Raw genomic sequence first — 23,123 nt, 5'->3', positions numbered from 1 at the left:
AGATCATCAGTGTAGATGTCCCCTCTGAGTAATGCAGATTACCGTCTCTCCTCTCCTCTCCTCACGAGCTGTCAGCATGACAGCTCATGAGGAGAGAAATGCTGATAACCGGCATTTCCTTATTTACATCAATCAGCTGTGATTGGACACAGCTGATCACATAACAGAGCCGACATCCTCTGCTTTTTCCATTGATCGGTGATCTGCTGTGTCCCAGGGACACAGCGCACCACCGATCGCCACGCTGGGTGCACACGCAGTTAGAGTGGGAGGACGTCATATTACATCCTCCTAGAACAAGAGAACTACCTTGCCCCCTCATTACCTTATATGGCGGGCGGGAAGCGGTTAAGAGGGAAGGACTGATCCCTTTATTTTAGAATTTTTTTCCCCAGCAAGCTAGAAAATCTCTAGAAGAACTTTTGGTTGAAATTGCTTATCTCCTGGTTATCCCTGAATTTCTCTGAGAATCACGCTGGGATGGCATAAAGCAAGTAAAGTGATATTAAACACTCAGTTTTTCAAGCACTTACAGCAGCTGATTCAAAGTGGTATTAAACCCCAAATCAAAAATATAATACATTGCAGCTTACCAATCATTAGATGTGGTGACTACATTCTTTTTTTTTTTTTGGGCTTTTTTTCACTTTGTTTTCTCATGTTGATCCAGTTGATTGGTCAGTAACACACCTCCTGTATTAGAGTGTCCATACTCTGGATGAATGATGACATGGGGCACAACATTGTCAGTCTGGGGAAGCGGAGTGTTTAAATGTATTAGCAGTGTTAAATACACTAAAAATAAAGCTCACACTTTATAATCAGTTACAACAAACAGTAAAATGGGATAAAAGACGAGCGCTTGGTCTGAAAGATTCAAGCTGCTAGCATGAAGGTAAACCTCGTATAACCTCCTCATAGACAAATAAAAACACCAAAAATGCAGCGCTTGAGCATGTAGTAAGAAGAAATTAGCGTATGCACATCCGGATTAAAAGAAATACATTAAAGGTATAACATGCACCAACTTAAACGCACAAATTAATGCAAACAATGGACGGGTAAGTATTAATGATTCATCCGACCAAAACAAAGTGCATATAGTGATAGGGATGTTAGAGTCATTAGAAGTACATCCGTGTATCAATCAAATTCATGACTTCCGTGATAGGAGAATAGCTGCAAAACGCACTAACCAGATAGCGCAGGAAAAAGCGCATTGGAGTATAATGACCTACTCCCGGTCACAGCCCAAAGATCATCAGCGAAGGGACCTCAGGAACACCTTTGCATCAATCATGCCGTCTCCTACCACCAGGGGGAGTACGTCTCCTTACAGTTACACGAATTTGCCTTATATCGTCTTTCGCCAAGGGTGGTGTGCTTTCGTATCAGGAGATCACCTTAGGGACTCAGCAATAAGGCCCAAAAGAGAGAAATCTTGATAGTGTAGTAATTTTTATTCAAAAGGTTGCTAAAGAACAAGTAGCACACTTACATAATGATATCCAGAAAAGCTGATTCACAGAATCCAAAAAGATGGCCGACAGTCAGATGCATGGACCATGTGGGTAACAAGTAGTATTAGAGGTATCCTTAATTCTAACGCGTTTCGTGGCAAGAGCACATTATCAAAGGGGATAATGTGCTCTTGCCACGAAACGCGTTAGTTTAAGGATACCTCTAATACTACTTGTTACCCACATGGTCCATGCATCTGACTGTCGGCCATCTTTTTGGATTCTGTGAATCAGCTTTTCTGGATATCATTATGTAAGTGTGCTACTTGTTCTTTAGCAACCTTTTGAATAAAAATTACTACACTATCAAGATTTCTCTCTTTTGGGCCTTATTGCTGAGTCCCTAAGGTGATCTCCTGATACGAAAGCACACCGCCCTTGGCGAAAGACGATATAAGGCAAATTCGTGTAACTGTAAGGAGACGTACTCCCCCTGGTGGTAGGAGACGGCATGATTGATGCAAAGGTGTTCCTGAGGTCCCTTCGCTGATGATCTTTGGGCTGTGACCGGGAGTAGGTCATTATACTCCAATGCGCTTTTTCCTGCGCTATCTGGTTAGTGCGTTTTGCAGCTATTCTCCTATCACGGAAGTCACGAATTTGATTGATACACGGATGTACTTCTAATGACTCTAACATCCCTATCACTATATGCACTTTGTTTTGGTCGGATGAATCATTAATACTTACCCGTCCATTGTTTGCATTAATTTGTGCGTTTAAGTTGGTGCATGTTATACCTTTAATGTATTTCTTTTAATCCGGATGTGCATACGCTAGTTACAACAAACAGTTTTTTCCTGTTGGGATAAAGGTTTTACATGGATATGTAATAGCTGATCATTTTAATCACTCCTGCAAGTGTTAAATGGTCTTTCATCCATGTAAACTGATACATTCTGCTAAAGAGCTTGAGCTTCTGAAAAACAACAGACTTCCTGGCTAGATCACCAAATGAACATATGAGAAAGAAAGCCTAAAAAGGGAAACTAATACAGCCATCACATCTAAGAATTGGTAAGCTGCAATATAATAAATGTTTGCTTTGGGGTTTATTACTCCTTTAATCACTTACTGAATATGCCTTTTCTTTATTTTTTAATCATTGCCTACTTTCCAGTTTAATCTGGTGCCCTTACCGCTTACCGCTGCCCTAGGTTTCCTGTATCAGGTGGCTCCTTTCTCTTGCAGCATCATGTGGAATTGTGTCTCCCTATACTGTGTGCATCAATAAAAACACACAACCCTGTTCCTCATGATAGCAAGGCATTTCTGTTCCTCCCCCCCCCCCCCCCCTTCTCCAAGCTAACAGAATGACCGGAGACTGCACTGTCAATTATTTCCCATGAAGATCTGAAGTTAAAGTAGAACTATAGGCAAAACTTTTGTTTTCATTTTGGATAGAGCAAAGGAGGGTTATAACCCATGTCCCTTTATTTTTTGCCATCGGTTTTTCCATTGGGGAGATTTAGCTTCAGTTCCTGTCCCATAGTTAAAACAGGAAGTGAGAGGAAATCCCTGCAAATTAAGTCAATTCCTTGGGAACTCCCAGGTCTCCAGAACTAGTGTCTTCATTGGAAAACGTCTCCTCTATTACTTTAATGGGAACAACCAAAAATTTGGGTTTCTTTTACTTTCACTTTAAATGCTAGGGGACGCGTGCAAGGCGCGCGACCGCCCTGCCCGTGGCACTGATCGCGGCCACAGGTGTCAGTCAACGGGTCCTGGCCAGTGATTACCCACCGGAACCCGCCGATTGCCGGCAAACACTGACACAGAGCACAGCTGCATTGTTTTCAATGCAGCTCTGATCCTTGTCAGTTCCCAGCTCACTGTGCCGGAGAGCAAAGCTTAGCTTTCCAGGACAGTGTGCAACAGTGAAGAACACACCCCCGCCCACTAGTAAAACACTCTCCTCACACAGTTAACCCTTTGATTGCATAAAATGTTAACCCCTTCCTCCCCAGTGCCATTAGTACAGTGTCGGTGTTTTTTTTGCACTGATCACTGTATTAGTGTCACTGGGGATGTTGGTGACCCCAAGTCAGTTCCCCCAGTGTCAAAATGTCCATCACAGTCCCGCAGAACCACCATAAGTTGCTGATTGCCGCTACTATTATACAAAAAAAAAATCCAGTATCTATACTGCCATTTGTAAACGCTATAACTTTCACATAAACCAATTAATTTACACATTTTTTTTTTTTTTTTTAGCAAAGACATGTCACAAAATACATTTTGGCTGAAATTTATGATGAAATTTGATTTTTAATTTTTTTTACTGGACATGTTTTATAGCAAAAAGTCCAAAATATTTTTTTTTGTTTTTCTCAAAATTGTCGGGTTTTTTTTTTTTATAGCGCAAAAAATAAAAAAACACACAGGCTATCAAATACCACCAAAAGAGCCCAATTAATGGGAAAAAAAGATATAAATTTCATTTTTGTGCAGCATTGCATGACCGTGCAATTGTCAGTTAAAGTGACGCAGCGCCATAACACAAACCGCTTATGTAACCGCTTTCTGACCGCCCTATAGCAGAATTACTGCTACAGAGCGGCACAGGTGTGCAAAATCACATATATATATATACATGAGTGACATTCCTGTGGTTTTCACGCCCCTCCCAGATATCATCAGATTGCCCCTCAGTACACCAGTAATCACATTTAACCCCTTGACTGCCAGGAACACGCTCATACACCATAAACCTCCATTGCTAGTATAGTGTCTGAACGGATCAATATCTTTGATCAGATCAGCACTATAACAGCGTTCACATTAGTATAGCGTCCTCCAAAATGCAGCGTTAGCGGGATCAGTCCTGGCACCTACCAGCACCTGCGTTTAGTCCCTATGCTTACCCGCCCCCCTTCTCCCCCAGCAAGTGCAGTGTCAGTAGGTCACTGGCACTTGATACATTGCACACAAAACCGTAGTGTTAGCAGAATCAGGCCTGATCTCTGTTAGCACTTGCCGGTAAATTTTGAGGACTCTCATATGCAGCAGAGTGCCAGTACTAGTGCCACGCTACCTTTTGGTGAACTGTCGAGTACTAGTGGCTTAGTACTTCCTGGTCTTTCACATACCTCTTAGATCAGTGGTTCTCAACCTTTCTAACGCCGCAACCCCTTAATACAGTTCCTCATGCTGTGGTGACCCCCAACCATAAAATTATTTTCGTTGCTACTTCATAACTGTAATTTTGCAGTAGGAGGAATAGTGCCACGTCATTGGTGTCAGTGGGAGGAATAGTGCCCCATCATTGGTATCAGTGGGAGGAATAGTGCCCCGTCATTGGTGTCAGTGGGAGGAATAGTGCCCCCTTCATTGGTGTCAGTGGGAGGAATAGTGCCTCATCATTGGTATCAGTGGGAGGAATAGTGCCTCATCATTGGTATCAGTGGGAGGAATAGTGCCCCGTCATTGGTGTCAGTGGGAGGAATAGAGCCCCATCATTGGTGTCAGTGGGAGGAATAGTGCCCCATCATTGGTGTCAGTGGGAGGAATAGTGTCCCATCATCGGTGTCAGTGGGAGGAATAGTGCCCCATCATTGGTGTCAGTGGGAGGAATAGTGTCCCATCATTGGTGTCAGTGGGAGGAATAGTGCTCCATCATTGGTATCAGTGGGAGGAATAGTGCCCCATCATTGGTGTCAGTGGGAGGAATAGTGCCCCATCATTGGTGTCAGTGGGAGGAATAGTGCCCCATCATTGGTATCAGTGGGAGGAATAGTGTCCCATCATTGGTATCAGTGGGAGGAATAGTGCCCCATCATTGGTATCAGTGGGAGGAATAGTGCCTCATCATTGGTGTCAGTAGGAGGAATAGTGCCTCATCATTGGTATCAGTGGGAGGAATAGTGCCCCATCATTGGTGTCGGTGGGAGGAATAGTGCCCCATCATAGGTGTCAGTGGGAGGAGGAATAGTGTCCCATCATCGGTATCAGTGGGAGGAATAGTGTCCCATCATCGGTATCAGTGGGAGGAATAGTGCCCCATCATTGGTATCAGTGGGAGGAATAGTGCCCCATCATAGGTGTCAGTGGGAGGAGGAATAGTGCCCCATCATTGGTGTCAGTGGGGGGAGGAATAGTGCCCCATCATAGGTGTCAGTGGGGGGAATAGTGCCCCATCATTGGTATCAGTGGGGGGAGGAATAGTGCCCCATCATAGGTGTCAGTGGGGGGAGGAATAGTGCCCCATCCTTGGTGTCAGTGGGGGGAGGAATAGTGCCCCATCCTTGGTGTCAGTGGGGGGAGGAATAGTGCCCCATCATCGGTATCAGTGGGAGGAATAGTGCCCCATCATTGGTATCAGTGGGAGGAATAGTGCCCCATCATAGGTGTCAGTGGGAGGAGGAATAGTGCCCCATCATTGGTGTCAGTGGGGGGAGGAATAGTGCCCCATCATAGGTGTCAGTGGGGGGAATAGTGCCCCATCATTGGTATCAGTGGGGGGAGGAATAGTGCCCCATCATAGGTGTCAGTGGGGGGAGGAATAGTGCCCCATCCTTGGTGTCAGTAGGGGGAGGAATAGTGCCCCATCCTTGGTGTCAGTGGGGGGAGGAATAGTGCCCCATCCTTGGTGTCAGTGGGGGGAGGAATAGTGCCCCATCCTTGGTGTCAGTGGGGGGAGGAATAGTGCCCCATCCTTGGTGTCAGTGGGGGGAGGAATACTGCCCCATCCTTGGTGTCAGTGGGGGGAGGAATTGTGCCCCATCCTTGGTGTCAGTGGGGGGAGGAATTGTGCCCCATCCTTGGTGTCAGTGGGGGGAGGAATTGTGCCCCATCCTTGGTGTCAGTGGGGGGAGGAATAGTGCCCCATCATTGGTGTCAGTGGGAGGAATAGTGCCCCATCATTGGTATCAGTGGGAGGAATAGTGTCCCATCATTGGTATCAGTGGGAGGAATAGTGCCCCATCATTGGTATCAGTGGGAGGAATAGTGCCTCATCATTGGTGTCAGTAGGAGGAATAGTGCCTCATCATTGGTATCAGTGGGAGGAATAGTGCCCCATCATTGGTGTCGGTGGGAGGAATAGTGCCCCATCATAGGTGTCAGTGGGAGGAGGAATAGTGTCCCATCATCGGTATCAGTGGGAGGAATAGTGCCCCATCATTGGTATCAGTGGGAGGAATAGTGCCCCATCATAGGTGTCAGTGGGAGGAGGAATAGTGCCCCATCATTGGTGTCAGTGGGGGGAATAGTGCCCCATCATTGGTATCAGTGGGGGGAGGAATAGTGCCCCATCATAGGTGTCAGTGGGGGGAGGAATAGTGCCCCATCCTTGGTGTCAGTAGGGGGAGGAATAGTGCCCCATCCTTGGTGTCAGTGGGGGGAGGAATAGTGCCCCATCCTTGGTGTCAGTGGGGGGAGGAATAGTGCCCCATCCTTGGTGTCAGTGGGGGGAGGAATAGTGCCCCATCCTTGGTGTCAGTGGGGGGAGGAATACTGCCCCATCCTTGGTGTCAGTGGGGGGAGGAATTGTGCCCCATCCTTGGTGTCAGTGGGGGGAGGAATTGTGCCCCATCCTTGGTGTCAGTGGGGGGAGGAATTGTGCCCCATCCTTGGTGTCAGTGGGGGGAGGAATTGTGCCCCATCCTTGGTGTCAGTGGGGGGAGGAATCGTGCCCCATCCTTGGTGTCAGTGGGGGAGGAATAGTGCCCCATCGTTGGTGTCATTTGGGGGAGGAATAGTGCCCCATCGTTGGTGTCAGTGGGAGGAATAGTGCCCCATCGTTGGTGTCAGTGGGAGGAATAGTGTCCCATCGTTGGTGTCAGTGGGAGGAATAGTGCCCCATTATTGGTATTAGTGACACCAATGATGGGGCACTATTCCCACTGACACCAATGATACTTACCTTGCAGACCCCTGCTCCAGCCTGGGCTCGCTCGCTCCCTCCCTCTCCCATGGTACCGACACTTACCTGTCAGCTGTCTTCCTTCTCCGGCCGCTCTCCTCCTCTTCACTCGCTCGATCTTCGCGGTGCCGCTCGGCTCCTCCTCTCCAAGCTCCACCTCCTTGCCAGTGATTGGCCGCCTGTGTGCCTCTCCTGAGCTACAGTGCCGGCGGCCAATCACAGGCGAGGATTGATCTCGAGGTGTGTCCAGATGACAGGGGCGGCATGTCATCCCGCCCACACCTGGAGACGGCGGTGGCGAGGAGCGGTGTCTCAGTTCCTAAGACCATCGGAAATATGTGTTTTCCGATGGTCTTAGGCGACCCCTGTGGAAGCATCGTTCGACCCCCAAAGGGGTTGCGACCCCCAGGTTGAGAACCGCTGTCTTAGATTGTAAGCTGCAAGGGACAGGGCCCTCCTAACCCTCTTGTATTGAACTGCATTGTTGCTGTATTGTCTCCCGTTATATTGTACAGCGCTGATGCATGGTGCAACCGCTGTTTCCATACTGGCACAGGGTCAACGCTCCGAACGCAGATGTGCGCGGGGGGGCCGAGGGTACTTTTTTTTTTTTTTTTGTTTTTTTTTTTAGTTATTTAGATTTTTTTAATTATTTTAACACTGTCCCTTTCATTTTTTTTTTTATTTGATCACTTTTAATGCTATCACAGGGAATGCAAATATCCCCTATAACTTCAATGGGCATTGTCATATATTCTTTTTTGAGAAATCTGGGTTCTATCAGACTCTGCCCTTACATTATCTAATCAAATGAAGATCGGTGTGATCAGATGCTTTCCCAATTTACAAATGGTGCTGTTTATATCCTGTGAAACTTAAGTGATGAAATGCTTGTAGCTTCTGATTTCTTAGACTATAGAGATGATTGGCACCATTCTGGTCTCCAGTCAGCTCTATGGTCAGCTGGCAGAAACACTGGCTGCATTCTCAGATTGCCCCGATGGCACGAGACTGCCCAAGAAGGCCGTGGAAGGCAGTGGGGGAGGGGGGCATTGTCTCCTGCTACTTGTAAAAGCAATCCTGCAGCTAGTTAGCTACTAGGATTGCTTTTACATGAAAGCTGAGGTGCCAGTTTTTAAATGTAATTACCGTTTTTTTTTTTTTTTTCCTTCACTATAAAGTAGATCAGAAACTCATCTGTCACTTTCCCCCTCCAGCTAAAAGAGAAAGTTTCTTTAGTTTATTTCCCAAAAAGAAACAATGTTTCCTTTCAGTTTCGTAAAAGATACTAAGTATCCTTTAGCTTCGGGGAAACTGACAGCTAATGTTGTGAGCTATAGTGAAGAAAAAAAAAAAAAAGACTGCAATTCCATTTAAAAATCAGCACTGACATACACTTCGTATTGTGAAAATTGTTTGGGACATTCCGTTTTTTGTTTTTTGTGTTGTGGTGTTTCTGAAGAATAAATAGTAGGTCAGTGTTGGTTTAAAAAAATAAAAACATTTACTGGAAAAAGTTTACATTGTATTAATTATTTTGCCACAATTTAAAATTACACTAAAATGATGTCTGTGATACAAAGAATGGCAAAGTTATTGCAAATGGAAAAAGGCGCTGACAAAGAAATAACAAACGACAAAAATTTAATTGGTAAAAAAAAAAATCTGCAGTGAAATAATGGCTAAGGAGATGAGGAGTTAATAAAAGGGTTGCATAGAAATACCTTTAAATTAAAAAAAGTTTTTGTTTACTGGTAAGGCTTCTTTAACTGGTGTCATATGCAGATGAAAAGTCACACCTTTAAACTACATATGAATGAAAGGATAAATAAAATATAGCAATACATTGTTACTCAGTGACACTTGCAGACTATCTGCAAGTGTCAGTTTACTGCAGTGACTGCATTTGGACTGCGGCTACGTAAGGGAAAAAAAATTTGCTGCTGTCATTTTGACAGCAGATAATTGCCTATAATAGTGGCGGCAAAGCAGCGTCATGGGGAAAGCTGTTGAATGTTGGAAAGGCACCTTAAAAATGTATAGGTTTTTAGGACATATCGTCTAAGTTTGAGGCCCTGTTCACACTTGGTGATTTGAAATTGCTAACAAAATCGCTGTGATCCTGCCCACAATTTCAAATTGTGGAAAAATGTGTGATGCGTTTGGGTGTTATTCTTAATGGAACCCCAAATGTGGAGCAAATTTTCTGCAGTTGTTGCCAAATTTTCAAACTTGTTGCCCAAAAGTGAAAAATAGCATCTTTAGGGTCTGAAGGAGGAGCCTCCTGAGCATGTTCCGAAATGCATTACCGCCCCCTTCACCTCCTATATCTGACTCTGCTCTCCAAGCCTCATTTTGATGCACAGGCACATCCTGGGCTCTACTTCCTGATCCTATAGACAGTTTGCTGCTGGAGGGCTGGATGTTCCACCTGGATCTTATTACACCGCACGATGAGTCTTTTTAACTATTTATCTTGTAAGTGCAATTTATCTATTGTTTACTAATTGTCAATACTGCACTTCCTCTTTTTCATGTTACTGCATTAGAGTCTTGCTTCCACTCTAAGAAGAGCTGCCTCAGTGTTACTGCTCCCATCCATCCATCCATACATCCATCCATTTGGCACTTTTATCCTACAGAGGTTGGGCTCTAACAAGCACGCCCTATATAATATACATTTTCTTTTGAGTGACAAACGTGCATACAGCAGCCCATTGAAGTGAATGGGCTGCCCTATGTGCAACAGGCAGAAATGCATGTAACTCAGAGTTTAGAATGCTTGTTCCTGCTATGTGATATCTGCAGTGTCCTTCACTGGCAACACTGCTGCAAAAATTCCTCTCTCCCCACTGTTTTTCTGCTGCTCACACACTTCTGATCATGACCTATTTTTTGAAATGAAGCAGGGGTTCCATTGATAGCTATAAACCTGACCACCTTAGCGGAAATAAAGCAGGGACTGCAAGTTTGCAGGCAGTGTGCGTGTTGCAGCAGCATTACTACTGAAGAGTACCATAGGGGTAGGTCTTAATGCTGCCATTTAAAAAAAAGTGGCTGAGTGGTTTGCACTAGGAGCATTAGGGTCATCGGTTCAAATCTCAACCACAGCACTACCCGCATGGAGTTCTCCCTGTGCTTGCGTGGGTTTTCTCCAAGGACTTTGCTTTGATCCCTCACTTCAAAGACATGCTGGTAGGTTGGTTGGCTCCTGTCGAAATTGGCCCTAGTGTATGTGTCTGCAAGCATGGGAGTTGGGGACCTTTGATTGTAAGCTCCTTGAGGGCAGGGACTGATGCGAATGTATAATATTTTTGTGAAGTGCTACACAAATTGATGTCACTATAAAGATACCTGTATTAAATTAAAAAAAAAAAAAAAACAGCTGTCATACGTTAACTTATAGAATAGTAATAGTTGTACATCTAGTGCTTATACTTGCTATAGATTTTAAAAGTGATGACAGAGATGATTTCCTCTCTGATGAGCATAATACCAAAGTCAGTCTTTTGTGTGTTAACCTTTGTAATTGTTTCCTTAGGCCATGGATCTGTTTTGAATGAAGATGGAGAAGTTGAGATGGATGCTATTATCATGGATGGCAAGGATTTATCCTCGGGAGCTGTCTCTGCAGTCAAATGTATTGCTAACCCAGTAAAACTTGCTCGCCTTGTAATGGAAAAGGTACTTTAACAAAAATGTCATGGTTGTACGGCAAATCTGGCTAAGCTGTGTACTTATCTTTCCCAAATCACTAGCATGGATAGCATTATCAAAATACAGGCATACCTCGGTTTACAAATTTAATTCTGCAGGACTTTTTATATAGTGAAAAATTTGTAAACCGAAACGCGGTTTCCCATAGGAATGCATTGAAAACCAATTAATCCGTTCCGGAGGTCAGAAAAATGTAAACGTTACTAAAATACAGCATGAGTTATTTTATCAAGTCATGTGGTATTTTAGTAGCGACAACCATGTGTTAATGTTTCAGCTGTTAGCGGGGTTCCCCACTGACAGCTGAATGTAAAATAATTGCCGGCAATTAAAAAAATAAATAAATGGCGTGGGGTCTCCCCTCCCATCCAAACCAAGCCCTTCGAATCTGATATGGATTTTGATATTTATATAGCGCCAAAAGGTTTGCTCAGCACTGTACATTATAGTGGGGGACAGTACATGAGACAATACAGTAACAAAATAATACACAAGGGGTTTAAGGGCCCTGCTCTTTCGAGCTTACAATCTAGGAGGGAGGGGATAGTGGTACAGGAGGAAGTGGCTGTGGGGGATGGAGTGGTAGGAGGAGTGGAGGAGATCGGCTGTTAGGTGAGAGTGGGGTAGGCTTCCCTGAAGAGATGGGTTTTCAGGGTGCGCCTAAAGGTGAGGAGGGTAGGTGACAGTCTGATGGATTGGGGTAGTGAGTTCCAGAGGATGGGGGGGAAGTCCTGGAGAAGTCCTGCAGTTGGGCGTGGGAGGAGGAGACCAGGGAGCTAGAAAGTAGGAGGTCTTGTGAGGAGCAAAGACTACGGGTTGGGTGGTGTTTGGGTATTGGGTAGTTTGGGGCAGCGTTATGAATGGCTTTGTATGTCAATGTTATTAGTTTGAATTTAATGCATTGGGCAATCGGAAGCCAGTGGAGGGAATGACAGAGGGGGGGGGTGGCAGAATCGGAGCGGTTGGTAAGGTGGATGAGTCTGGCCGCTGAGTTAAGGATAGACTGAAGCAGAGATAGCCTGTGTTGGGGTAGGCTGGTGAGAAGGGAGTTGCAGTAGTCCAGATGTGAGATAATAAGGGAGTGAACGAGTTGTTTAGTAGTGTCTGGGGTTAGGAACGTACGTATTTTGGAGATGTTGCAGAGGTGGAGCCTGCATGAGTTTGCCAGCGATTGGACATGGGGTTGGAAGGACAGGTTTAAGTCCAGAGTGACACCTAGGACTTTGGCTTGTGGGGTGGGACTGATGGTAGCGTTGTGGGTCGTGATGGAGAGGATGGGGGTGGGAGGGCACAGGCTGGGGGGAAAATTAGGAGCTCGGTTTTGGAAAGGTTCAATTTGAGGAAATGGAGCGACATCTAGTCTGATAAGTCGTTCAGTAGGTGGGTGATACGGGCGGAGACTGAAGGGGTTGAGGTGAGGGGTGGAGAGGTAAATTTGCATGTCATCAGCGTACAGGGTGATAGTTGAAGCCGTGGGAGTGTATCAGTTTGCCGAGGGAGGAGGTGTAGATGGAGAAGAGAAGGGGCCCAAGGACAGAGCCTTGGGGGACCCCAACAGAGAGGGGGAGAGAGGGAAGATGGTAGCGTTATAGGTAACGCTGAAGGAGCGTTGGGATAGATAGGAGGAGAGCCAGGAGAGAGCGGAGTCTCTGATGCCAAGGGAGTGTAGTTTATTGAGGAGTAGGGGGTGGTCAACTGTGTTGAAGGCCGCGGAGAGGTCAAGGAGTAGGAGGACTGAGTAGTGGCCATTAGCTTTGGCGGTTAGCAGGTCATTAGTGATTTTGAGTAGGACGGTTTCAGTGGAGTGTAGGGGAAGGAAGCCAGACTATAGTGGATCGAGGAGGTTGTTGTCAGTGAGCTGGGAGCTTAGGCGATTGTAGACTAAGCGCTCAAGGAGCTTGGATGTAAATGGCAGCTGGGAGATGGGTCTAAGGTTGTTCAGGTCGGTGGGGTCCAGGTGAGGGGAATGCGCCAGTAGAGAGGGAGAGATTGAAGATGTGGGTGAGGGAGCGTAGGATGGAGGAGGAGGGTGACTGGAGGAGTTGTGTGGGGACAGGGTCGAGGGGGCAAGTGGTGAGGCGAGCTTCTGAGAAGACCTTAGTGACCTCCTCAGTGGTAGCAAGGCTGAAGGTGCGGGGTGTTGGGGAGGTTATAGTGTGCGGGATGTTAGGTATGGTGGGGGGCAGGGCAGTTGTGAGGTCAGAGGAGGGGAGAGTTGAAGGGGTTATAGTGGGAGGGAGGCTAGGTGGGGAGGTAGATTGAGCATTGGCGATGTCCTTATGGATTGCGTCGATCTTGTTTGGAAGTGATTGGCAATCTCATGGGCGGTGAGTAAGGTACTGGGTGGAGGTGGGGGGGGAGAGAGTAGGGAGTTGAAAGTGGAGAAGAGCCGGCGAGGACAGGTGGAGAGGGTGTTGATGAGGGTTACGAAGTAGGCTTGTTTGGCGGCGTGGAGGGAGGAGGTGTAGGTGAGGAAGGTGGATTTGTAGAGGGAGACCGCTCGAGGGGATCTGGTTTTGCGCCATAATCGCTCCAGCGCACGACTGCGTCATTTAAGATTTTTTGTGTGGTCGTTCTGCCAGGGTTGAAGCGGTTGGGGTCTAATGCTGCGTGTGGTTAGGGGTGCTAAGGTTATATCCCTTTGGGATATAATTGTAGTGCTGGCAGCTATGTATTATATTGATCTACATACCATAGTGCAGGATTAATTTTTCTTGCAGGTGGTATACCTGCTCATTTGTCTTGGAAAAATGCCTCCAGGCCATGCAAAATCTTTAGTCGTCTTGCATGAACCGCATGTTTGAGATCTCCCCAGAGTGGCTCAATGATATTAAGATCAGGAGACTGTTATGGCCTCTCCAGAACCTTCACCTTTTTCTGCTGTAACCACTGGAGGGTCAACTTAGCCTTGTGCTGAATTGAATTGACATTTTCAGTATCACTTGCGATATGTGGTCATGTGACTGACTTAAGTCATGCGATAAGCTTTAGTGAATTGTACCCATTGTCATGCTTGAAAGACCAAGAGCATCCCGTGCACAGCTTTCATGCAGAAGAATGAAAATTCTCTGCCAGTATTTTCCGATAACATGCTGTGTTCATCTTGCCATCAATTTTCACAAGATTCACTGTGCATTTAGACCTCATACACCCTGAAAATCAGTGAGCCACCACTATGCTTCACATTGGAGATGGTATTCTTGCCGCACCAAACATATTATTATTATTATTATTTATTATTATACAGTATTTATAAAACGCCAATAGTTTGCTCAGCGCTGTACATTACAAAGGGGGACAGAACATGTGACAGAACAACAACAATACAATGCAAAACATGAGGGGATCGAGGGCCCTGCTCTTTCGAGCTTACAATCTAGGAGGGAGGGGATGGCGGCACAGGAGGAGATAGCTGTGGGGGATGGGGTGGTAGGAAGAGTGGAGGAGGTTGGCAAGTTAGCAGGGGGTGGGGTAGGCTTCCCTGAAGAGGTGGGTTTTCAGGGAGCGCCTAAAGGAGAGGAGAGTAGGTGATAATCTGATGGGTTGGGGCAGGGAGTTCCAGAGGATAGGTGACACCCTGGAGAAGTCCTGGAGGCGGGCATGGGAGGAGGGTGGTACTTGGATATTAGGTCAGTGATGTAGTTCGAGGCAGTATGGCGTACGGCCTTGTACGTCAGTGTTAGGATTTTAAATTTGATCCGTTGGGCAATCGGAAGCCAGTGGAGGGATTGGCAGAGGGGGGTGGCGGAAATGGAGCGGTTGGAAAGGTGAATGAGTCTGGCAGCCGTATTCAGGATCGACTGAAGCGGGGATAGCCTGTGGCGAGGCAGGCCAGTAAGGAGGGAGTTGCAGTAATGGAGTCGTGATATGATGTGGGAGTGGATGAGCTGTTTAGTGGTTTCTGGGGTTAGGAACGTGCGGATTTTGGTGATGTTGCGGAGGTGGAGTCTGCACGAGTTTGTTAAAGATTGGACTTGGGGCTGGAAGGATAGGTTGGAGTCCAGAATGACACCAAGTACTCTGGCCTGCGGGGTGGGTTTGATGGTGGCGTTGTTGGACATGATGGAGAAGTCAATGGGGGGTGGTGTCCGGGCTGGGGGGAAGACCAGAAACTCGGTTTTGGAGAGGTTCAGTTTAAGGAAGTGGAGCGACATCCAGTCATAGGGGTCATTTCACTAAGATAAATACCGCATTAATTTTGGAGTTAAACTCATGTGGTATTTATCTCAAAAGTATTCAATTCATTAAAAAAATGCATTATTTACCAAATGCGTTTAAATATTTGTTTTGCTTTATTTAGCGCTTAAATTCTGTGTTATTTTTACATTTTTTTCACAGAAGGCACACAGAAATATTGTGAAACTATGAAAACATTCTAGTGTGCTCTCCCTCTGATGAAATGTTACAATTTATTTTTATTCCTGAGCTCAGAGGAGAACATTTTCACACTGATACATTGTATATGTATTACTTCCTGGCCAGTGCAGAGTTCTTATTGTTTTGTACATTTCTAAAATACCTCCAGCAAATACCAGGTGTTAAATAATGAATGTGTGTGTTTTTTTTTTTTTTAGTGAATTGACTTTATCTCATGATTTTTTGCAGTATTTATCTCACTATTTTAACAAATGTTTGGTATTTATCTAACGTTTCATATTTTACTTTGATGAATTGACTTTTATTATCTCATACAATATTTACAAAAAATGGATCACGTGACCTTCATATCGCATATGATAACTTTTAGTGAAGTGACCCCATAGTGCTTAAGGGTGTGACCATAAAACTCTATTTTGGTCTTATCCTTCCAGATTAGAATGTGTCAGAAGCAGTGGGGAGTGTCAAGCTGGTGTCAGGCATATTGTAACTGGGCTTTTTTGTGGCATTGGTGTACCAAAGGCTTCTTTCTGGCAACTCAGCCATGCAGCTCATATTTCAAGTATCATCATATTGTGCTCCTTGAAACAACCAAACCATCTTTTTTCTAGAATAGCCTGTATTTCTCCTAAGGTTACCTGTGGGTTTTTTTTTCTGTATCCCGAACAATTCTTTTGGCAGTTGTGGCTGCAATCTTTTTTGGTCTACCTGACCTTAGCTTGTTATCAAGAGATCCCCAAATGTTCCACTTGTTAATAGGTGATTGAACAGTACTGACTGGCATATTCAAGGCTTTGGATGTCATTTTATATCCTTTCCTTTATAACATTCCATTGCCTTGTTGTGTAGGTCTTTTGACAGTCCTATTCTGCTCTCCATGGCTCAGTATCTAGCCTGCTCAGTGCATCCATGTGAGAGCTAACAAACTCATTGAGTATTTGCACACAGCCACTAATTGCAATTTAAAAAGCCACAGATGTGGGAAATTAACCTTAAATTTTAATTTTACCCCCTGTGTGTCACCTTGTGTGTCTGTACCCAGGCCAAACATTCCAGGGGATGTAAACTTTTGATCAGGTCTGTTTGGGTGATTTTTATTACCATTATGATTTGAAGAGGAACCAGGGCTTCCTTTCCTCATTCCCAGCAAAGAGCAAAGGAACCTGAGTATGTGCAGCATGGGAGGGGGCCTTAACGCAAACCTGTTGCTTTGCCATTCTCTTTCATATTATTAATGAAAAGAGTGTATGCACACCTATATACTTTTATAATTGGTGCAGCCTCTTCTATTGGCAAGATGTTGTATCAGCTGAACACACCCATGCAGCAGTTAAACCGGAAATAAGCCTATTGATTTAACACTTTCAAACAGTCACATTTTGCTTGTGCTCTCAACCAAACTATCAAATAGCTGGTGTCATAACTGATCACATGTGCAGCATCATGGCAGTTGAAGATCAAACAGAGGCCAAGATGGCAGCTGTCTTGGCTGAAAAGGATAGGAGGGTTTAGTTCTTCCTTAAGTGGTATTTTAACCTATTCCTGATTTCTGTACAAAACTGTTTCAGTTCATTTATACTTCTGGGATATGTTTTAGTGGTTTCAGATCAGTGCATGACTTTTGGACTCTATCTACCTGACTGTGTGTATTGCTGGTGACACAGGTTCTTCAAAATCTTTTCAACCCTTTTAATCTTAAGAGCTTTAGGTACCCTTCTTTTATGTAGGATGATCTCTTTCCCATTCAGGCTTCTTAGGGAATGTTTGTGGTTGTCAAAGTATCTTCTGTGGCCTTTGACACCCTACCTATCTTTTAGAAGTCTAGGTAAACTATCATTGGCATCTAAACCACAAAAGGAATATGAGAGGTGACAACACAACAAACACTACAGAGCAGATATCTGAGAGATCTTGTTTTTCAGTGATAATAAGTGCAATAACCCAACTATCTGTATCATAGTGCTGGCCTGCTCTCGGCAGAGTTAATGGTTGTTGTGGAATACTGCACTTAAGAATTAGCACCTAAAAATTCATTAATGGGTCTGAGGATATTCTGGATTATCAATACAAGCTAAAATATGCCATGTTATAGTAGTATCTAACAAGTTGTTATCCCTCTTTTTATGCTACTTTTGATTCATTGTTGTCATACACACTAATTCTTTTCACCTATTAAAAATGAATGTTGTTGGCACATTATTTCTACTAATACTTGTATGCAGTTTAAAGCAACTGTGTGCAGCATTTTACAAAAAATGGTGACATCTAGTGGTCAGTTTGCAAACTGACATTTGAATCCTCCAGGCACAATTAATGCAATCAAACTATATTTACTCTTATCACAAAGGTCTGTAAATAGCATGAAAGCTTGAAATCGTGTTTTAAGCAGTGTATCTTTTAGCAAGCAGACATGCCATCTCCAAATACCATGTGTATGCACATTTCATCATTTAAATGTATCCTTATACGTTTGTATTTAACAGAAAATACAAATTAATGTTGTTGTTTTTTTTGTCAGTGATCTGTGGTAATCAGTCGCAAAGTCAGAAATTATCTTTTAAAAAAATTAAAGACAGGGTATTTTATTGAATGTCATTTCTGTTCATGTCTAGTTTTTATTCCTCTAATTCCTTTTCACTCTCTATTTTCGAAGACTGATCACCTGCTTTTAACATGTAAAGGGGCATCGCTGTTTGCTAAGTCGCAAGGCATCCCAGAAATTCCTGGTGAAGAACTCATCACTGAGCGCTCAAGAGAAAGATGGAAGAAAAATCTAAAATCTGGTTCAATTCCAAAGTCAGTTGTAAGCCCAGTGTAATATATTTTTTGTAATCAGTTCATTCTTGTATGAAATTCAGAATTTTTGTTAGGAAATAAAAGCTAAAGTGTTGCGCATAGAACCTAGTCAAATTCCATCTTTCATATTGTGTGTGTATGTGTATATGTATCTCTCTACAGGGGTTGGACAAAGTTATGGAAAAATAAACGTAATTACTAAATATGGTGCTGGACAGCCTTTGGCAACCAAGACGGCCTAAATTCTCCTGGGAATTGACAAATATTAGTCCTGGATAGTGGATAATGGAATCTGATACCACTCTTCATCCAAAAATCACTCAATCAGATATTTGTCTAACCCCTGTATATATATGAAAGTGTAACTCTGTAATGCACTTGGCACCGCAATGCACTGTACACTGTAATGCACTTGGCACCGCAATGCACTGTACACTGTAATGCACTTGGCACCGCAATGCACTGTACTCTGTAACATACTTGGCACCGCAATGCACTGTACTCTGTAACGCACTGGACAGCGCAATGCACAGTACTCTGTAACGCACTTGGCACCGCCATGCACTGTACACTGTAATGCACTTGGCACCGCAATGCACTGTAACGCACTGGACACCACATTGCACTGTACTTTGTAACGCACTTGGCACCGCAATGCACAGTACTCTGTAACTCACATGGCACCGCAATGCATTCTACACTGTAACACACTGGACACCACAATGCACTGTACTCTGTAACATACTTCGCACCGCAATGCACTGTACACTGTAATGCACTGGACACCACAATGCGCTGAACACTGTAATGCACTTGGCACCGCCATGCACTGTACACTGTAACATATGGACACCGCAATGCACTGTACATTGTAACATATGGACACCGCTATGCACTGTACTCTGTAACAGACTGTACTCTGATACACTGTAACACATGGACACTGCAATACACTGTACACTGTAACGCATGGACACCACAATGCACTGTACCTTGTAACACACTGGACACTGCAATGCACTGTACTCTGTAACATATGGACACCGCAATGCACTGTACACTGTAACATATGGACACCGCAATGCACTGTACTCTGTAACAGACTGTACTCTGATACACTGCACACTGTAACACATGGACACTGCAATACACTGTACCTGGGGCCTTATGTGCTTTCCTCCTCTCCTATTGCTTCTCTGGCTGCAGTAGGTGAAATCAGGGCCTTTTTTTTTTTTCCGGCTGGCCTGGTGGGCTGGATAAATGGCTTTGGTGGACCGTATGCATCCCGGGGGCCATAGTGTGAGGACCTCTGGTCTAGACAGTAATTGTTGGCCCTGTGCTGATCACATGCATCCTTCCAAAGAAAAAAAACTCTAGCAATACACACTAAACTGAGCATGTACAGAGTGACTCCTAGAGCTCTGTACTATCAGAAGATGGATTGGGGACAGGAGAAAAAGGGGAGGATCAGAGAGAACAGGATGAAACAGCCTTTTAACACAATTCAGAGGATTTACCCCTTAGGTTCCACAGTGAGTATAACAAGCATTCTTCACTTGATATATAGACTCATTTTACTGTTGTGGGTTTAGTAACACTTTAACCTGAAAGATGGACACTAATGCAGCCACCAATCTAAGGACTGTTAAGCCGCAATACATTACATTTTTAATTATTGGGTTTAAATATCCTTTACGCTTACAAAATTATTCGTTTTACAGTACTTCTGCTGTGCCTAGCCTATAAGAGACACTTTATATTATATAAAACTGCAATCCAATCACATATAAAAGGGACATATGAATGCAGCATGATAGAGGATAACTTTCTACTCATTTCTGCTTTCTAGTGTTAGCTGCGACATGATGTTATATGAGTGGAATATTTTATGTTTTTACTAATAAAATAGAGGGGTTTACATGATGGAGATTTCTTTTTGCTTCCTCATTTGGGCTGTGCTATGGGCACTTGGAATACACAGTGAGGCATTCTTGGGAAGATTGAGTGATCCTTTGGACGCTAATGTGGAATCAGAGCTTGTGCTGAGAGACTAAATAACACATTTCTGCCTGGGGAGAGGGAGAGATCCTATGGGTTGGTGTTTTAATGCTGATAATGGCATACCTCTGGTGAGTTGTTAACTTGTACATGGTGACTGTGGTCATATTTGGAGGTGTATTCAAGTGTATATAAAGGGTTGGTGGACTATTGAACACAAGCACCTTTCTACAAAAAAGCTTATATATGCACATGACGTTTTGAATTTGTGATTCTACTTATGCACTGGACACTTTGGACGATGATTATTATTATACAGGATTTATATAGCACCAACAGTTTACGCAGCGCTTTACAACATGAGGGCAGACAATACAGTTATAATACAATTCAATACAGTAGGAATTAGAGGGCCCTGCTCATTAGGGCTTAAAATCTAGGAGATTGCTCTTAGATTGTAAGCTCCAAGGAGCAGGGCCCTCCTAACCCTCTTGTATTGAACTGTATTGTCTCCCGTTATATTGTAAACCGCTGAGCAAACTGCTGGCGCTATATAAATCTTGTATAATAATAATAATGAGAGAGTGTCAAGTGATACAAAAAGTAATAACTTTGAGATAGTTGAACAGATTGGGGTAAAGAGTACCATAGGATGGGAGAGACCCAGGAAAAGTCCTGGAAGTAAGTATGGGAGGGAGCTAGAGAGTAAGAAGTCTTGAGAGGAACGAAGAGAACAATAAGTTATTTTGAGACTAGGTTAGTGATGTAGCTGGGGGCCATGTAGGGTGGCTTTGTTGGTTGTGGATTGTTTATTTATTCTGCATTGGACATTCTGTGTAATTATATGCATTTATTTTATTGTTTTTTGGTAATAGTGACAAATTTGTTTTTTATTAGATGAATTGATATTGCACTTAGTTTTTGATCAGTTAGTTTTTAATTTTTATCTGCTTATTTTTATTTTTTTAGGGGTGATAGCACTATCATTTTTTATTTTTCACATGATCTTTCAGTATTATAATGTAGGGCTCAGCTACCCAAACTCACTTTGGATGTGCTACTGCTGTATGACTGGACATGGAATTTGATAAAATGCTAGGCGTAATGCAGTGACATTTTATGTGCTATTATGGGTTGTTATTGCCCAATAAAAAAAAACAAAACATTTTTATTGGCTGTCACTGCAGCTAGCAGTCAGATGTGCATGATTCTTATTTACCGTATGGCTTGACTTAAACTCACTTCTTTGTCAGTGCAGTATTCTACAGTTTTGAAAAAAAAAAATAACTATATGAAATCTGGTTGCTCACTAATGCCAGAAATAGCTACAAAATCTGGAAATCATAACCTCCTAAGTTTAGATAAAACTAGGGAGCTGTGTGATTTTTCTCCTCTTTAAACATTTTATTTTCAACGAAGTCCTTCTAAACTACCAGACACAGGGAAGCTGATTTACTAAAGGATTTAAAAATGTTCACACAAAAATTGAGAGGAGATTCATTTCAATTATCTAATCATGGAGGGATGAAATAGACAAGAATTTGTTTTACATATGTTTGGATAATTAATGTGGATCTTCACTCTTTTTTTGTTTGAACATTCTCAACTCCTTTAATAAATTAGTCCCGATGTATAGAAGTCAAAACTGTACAGACAGCTGCTCTCAGTGGGTACTGGTTCTAATACACAGGAGTGTTCAGTGAGCTTAGGACACAGTGGCAGAAGCTAACTTGTACACAAAATAAAGTTGGCAAGCAAAAAAAAAACTTTTAGTCTGGCAGGATTTACATAACTGCTTACTGCACTACACTGAGATTTTGTTTCTTTATTTGTAGAGGTACAGGGACTGTTGGGGCTGTGGCTGTTGACAGCCAAGGAAATGTGGCTTGTGCGACCTCTACTGGTGGAGTCAGTAATAAAATGGTTGGACGTGTTGGAGATACACCATGTATAGGTGAGAGAAAACCTCATGACTTATTTCTGAACTTGCCTCACAGTCAGCAAAAGACAGTAAAGCTGTGCGTGCATTTGGCCTTTTACTTGCATTATAAGAGATTCAATCCTAAATCGTATAATCAAAGGTAATTGTTTTTAGACATTTATTTTGTGTAATCTGTTTCACAGCTGTACAGCTGACTTCTGGTTTCTCTACTTCATTGGTATATAGCTTAATGCTTTTTTTGCAATCATCATTCCTACAACACTTACCTAAGCCCAATCTCAATCCTGCAATGTTCCCATCTGCAGCAGCTCTCTCCTTTCTCTTTGTTCACAGAAGCAGCAGCTGGAATCATTTGGCTCCTGCTGCTATCAATCAAATATTGTGAGCAGAAAGTGGAAGACTGGTCTGAGCCACACTATGGGTGTTTAAAGACGCACACAGCTCGGCTCTGGATCGAGTCCGCAGGTGTGCCCCCATAGCAAGCGGCTTGCTATGGAGGCACACATAGCAGATGAGGAGCCAAGAGTGCCATTAGGGGACCCCAGAAGAGATGGTTTGGGGCTACTCTGTGCAAACCATTGCATAGAGCAGGTAAACATAAAATGTTTGGCATTTTAGAAAAAAAATCCTTGAAAATCACTTAAGATATTTGAGTATATCAAATACTAAAGATGCTGGTGGTGACAGGGAGATTTGCTTGGATCTAAAGTGTTTCCAAGGCAAAAGTTTTTTTTTTTTTTTACCTTAATACATTCTCTGCATTAAGGTAAAAACCTTCTAATGTCTATGCCTCCCCCCTAAACACTTACCTGACACCACTCGCTGTCCCCACCAACAGCCCTGTTGTCCTTTCTTTAGTGAGAGCAGTGGGAGCCATTATCTCCTGCTGCTGTCAGTCAAATCCTGTTAC

The 23,123-nt window shown here is 43.7% G+C and overlaps 1 protein-coding gene across 4 annotated transcripts in view; it reads left to right on the top strand.

Annotated features, from left to right (window-relative positions):
• Positions 1-23,123, top strand: part of ASRGL1 (asparaginase and isoaspartyl peptidase 1) — a 107,576-nt gene that overhangs the window by 70,834 nt on the left and 13,619 nt on the right. For all 4 annotated transcript variants that reach the window (XM_089681344.1, XM_089681343.1, XM_089681346.1 and 1 more), the window contains exons 3-5: positions 10,925-11,067; positions 18,131-18,273; positions 22,107-22,225. In XM_089681344.1, the coding sequence (XP_089537470.1) occupies positions 10,925-11,067; positions 18,131-18,273; positions 22,107-22,225 (405 nt within the window). The remainder of the gene's footprint in view (positions 1-10,924; positions 11,068-18,130; positions 18,274-22,106; positions 22,226-23,123) is intronic.

The sequence above is a fragment of the Staurois parvus genome, unplaced genomic scaffold (assembly GCF_062004578.1).
Source record: "Staurois parvus isolate SC_StPar_1 unplaced genomic scaffold, SC_StPar_1.0 ptg000264l, whole genome shotgun sequence".
Classification (NCBI taxonomy): Eukaryota; Metazoa; Chordata; class Amphibia; order Anura; family Ranidae; genus Staurois; species Staurois parvus.
Note: the sequence above shows the minus strand (reverse complement) of the source record. Positions and strands in the feature narration are given on the sequence as shown.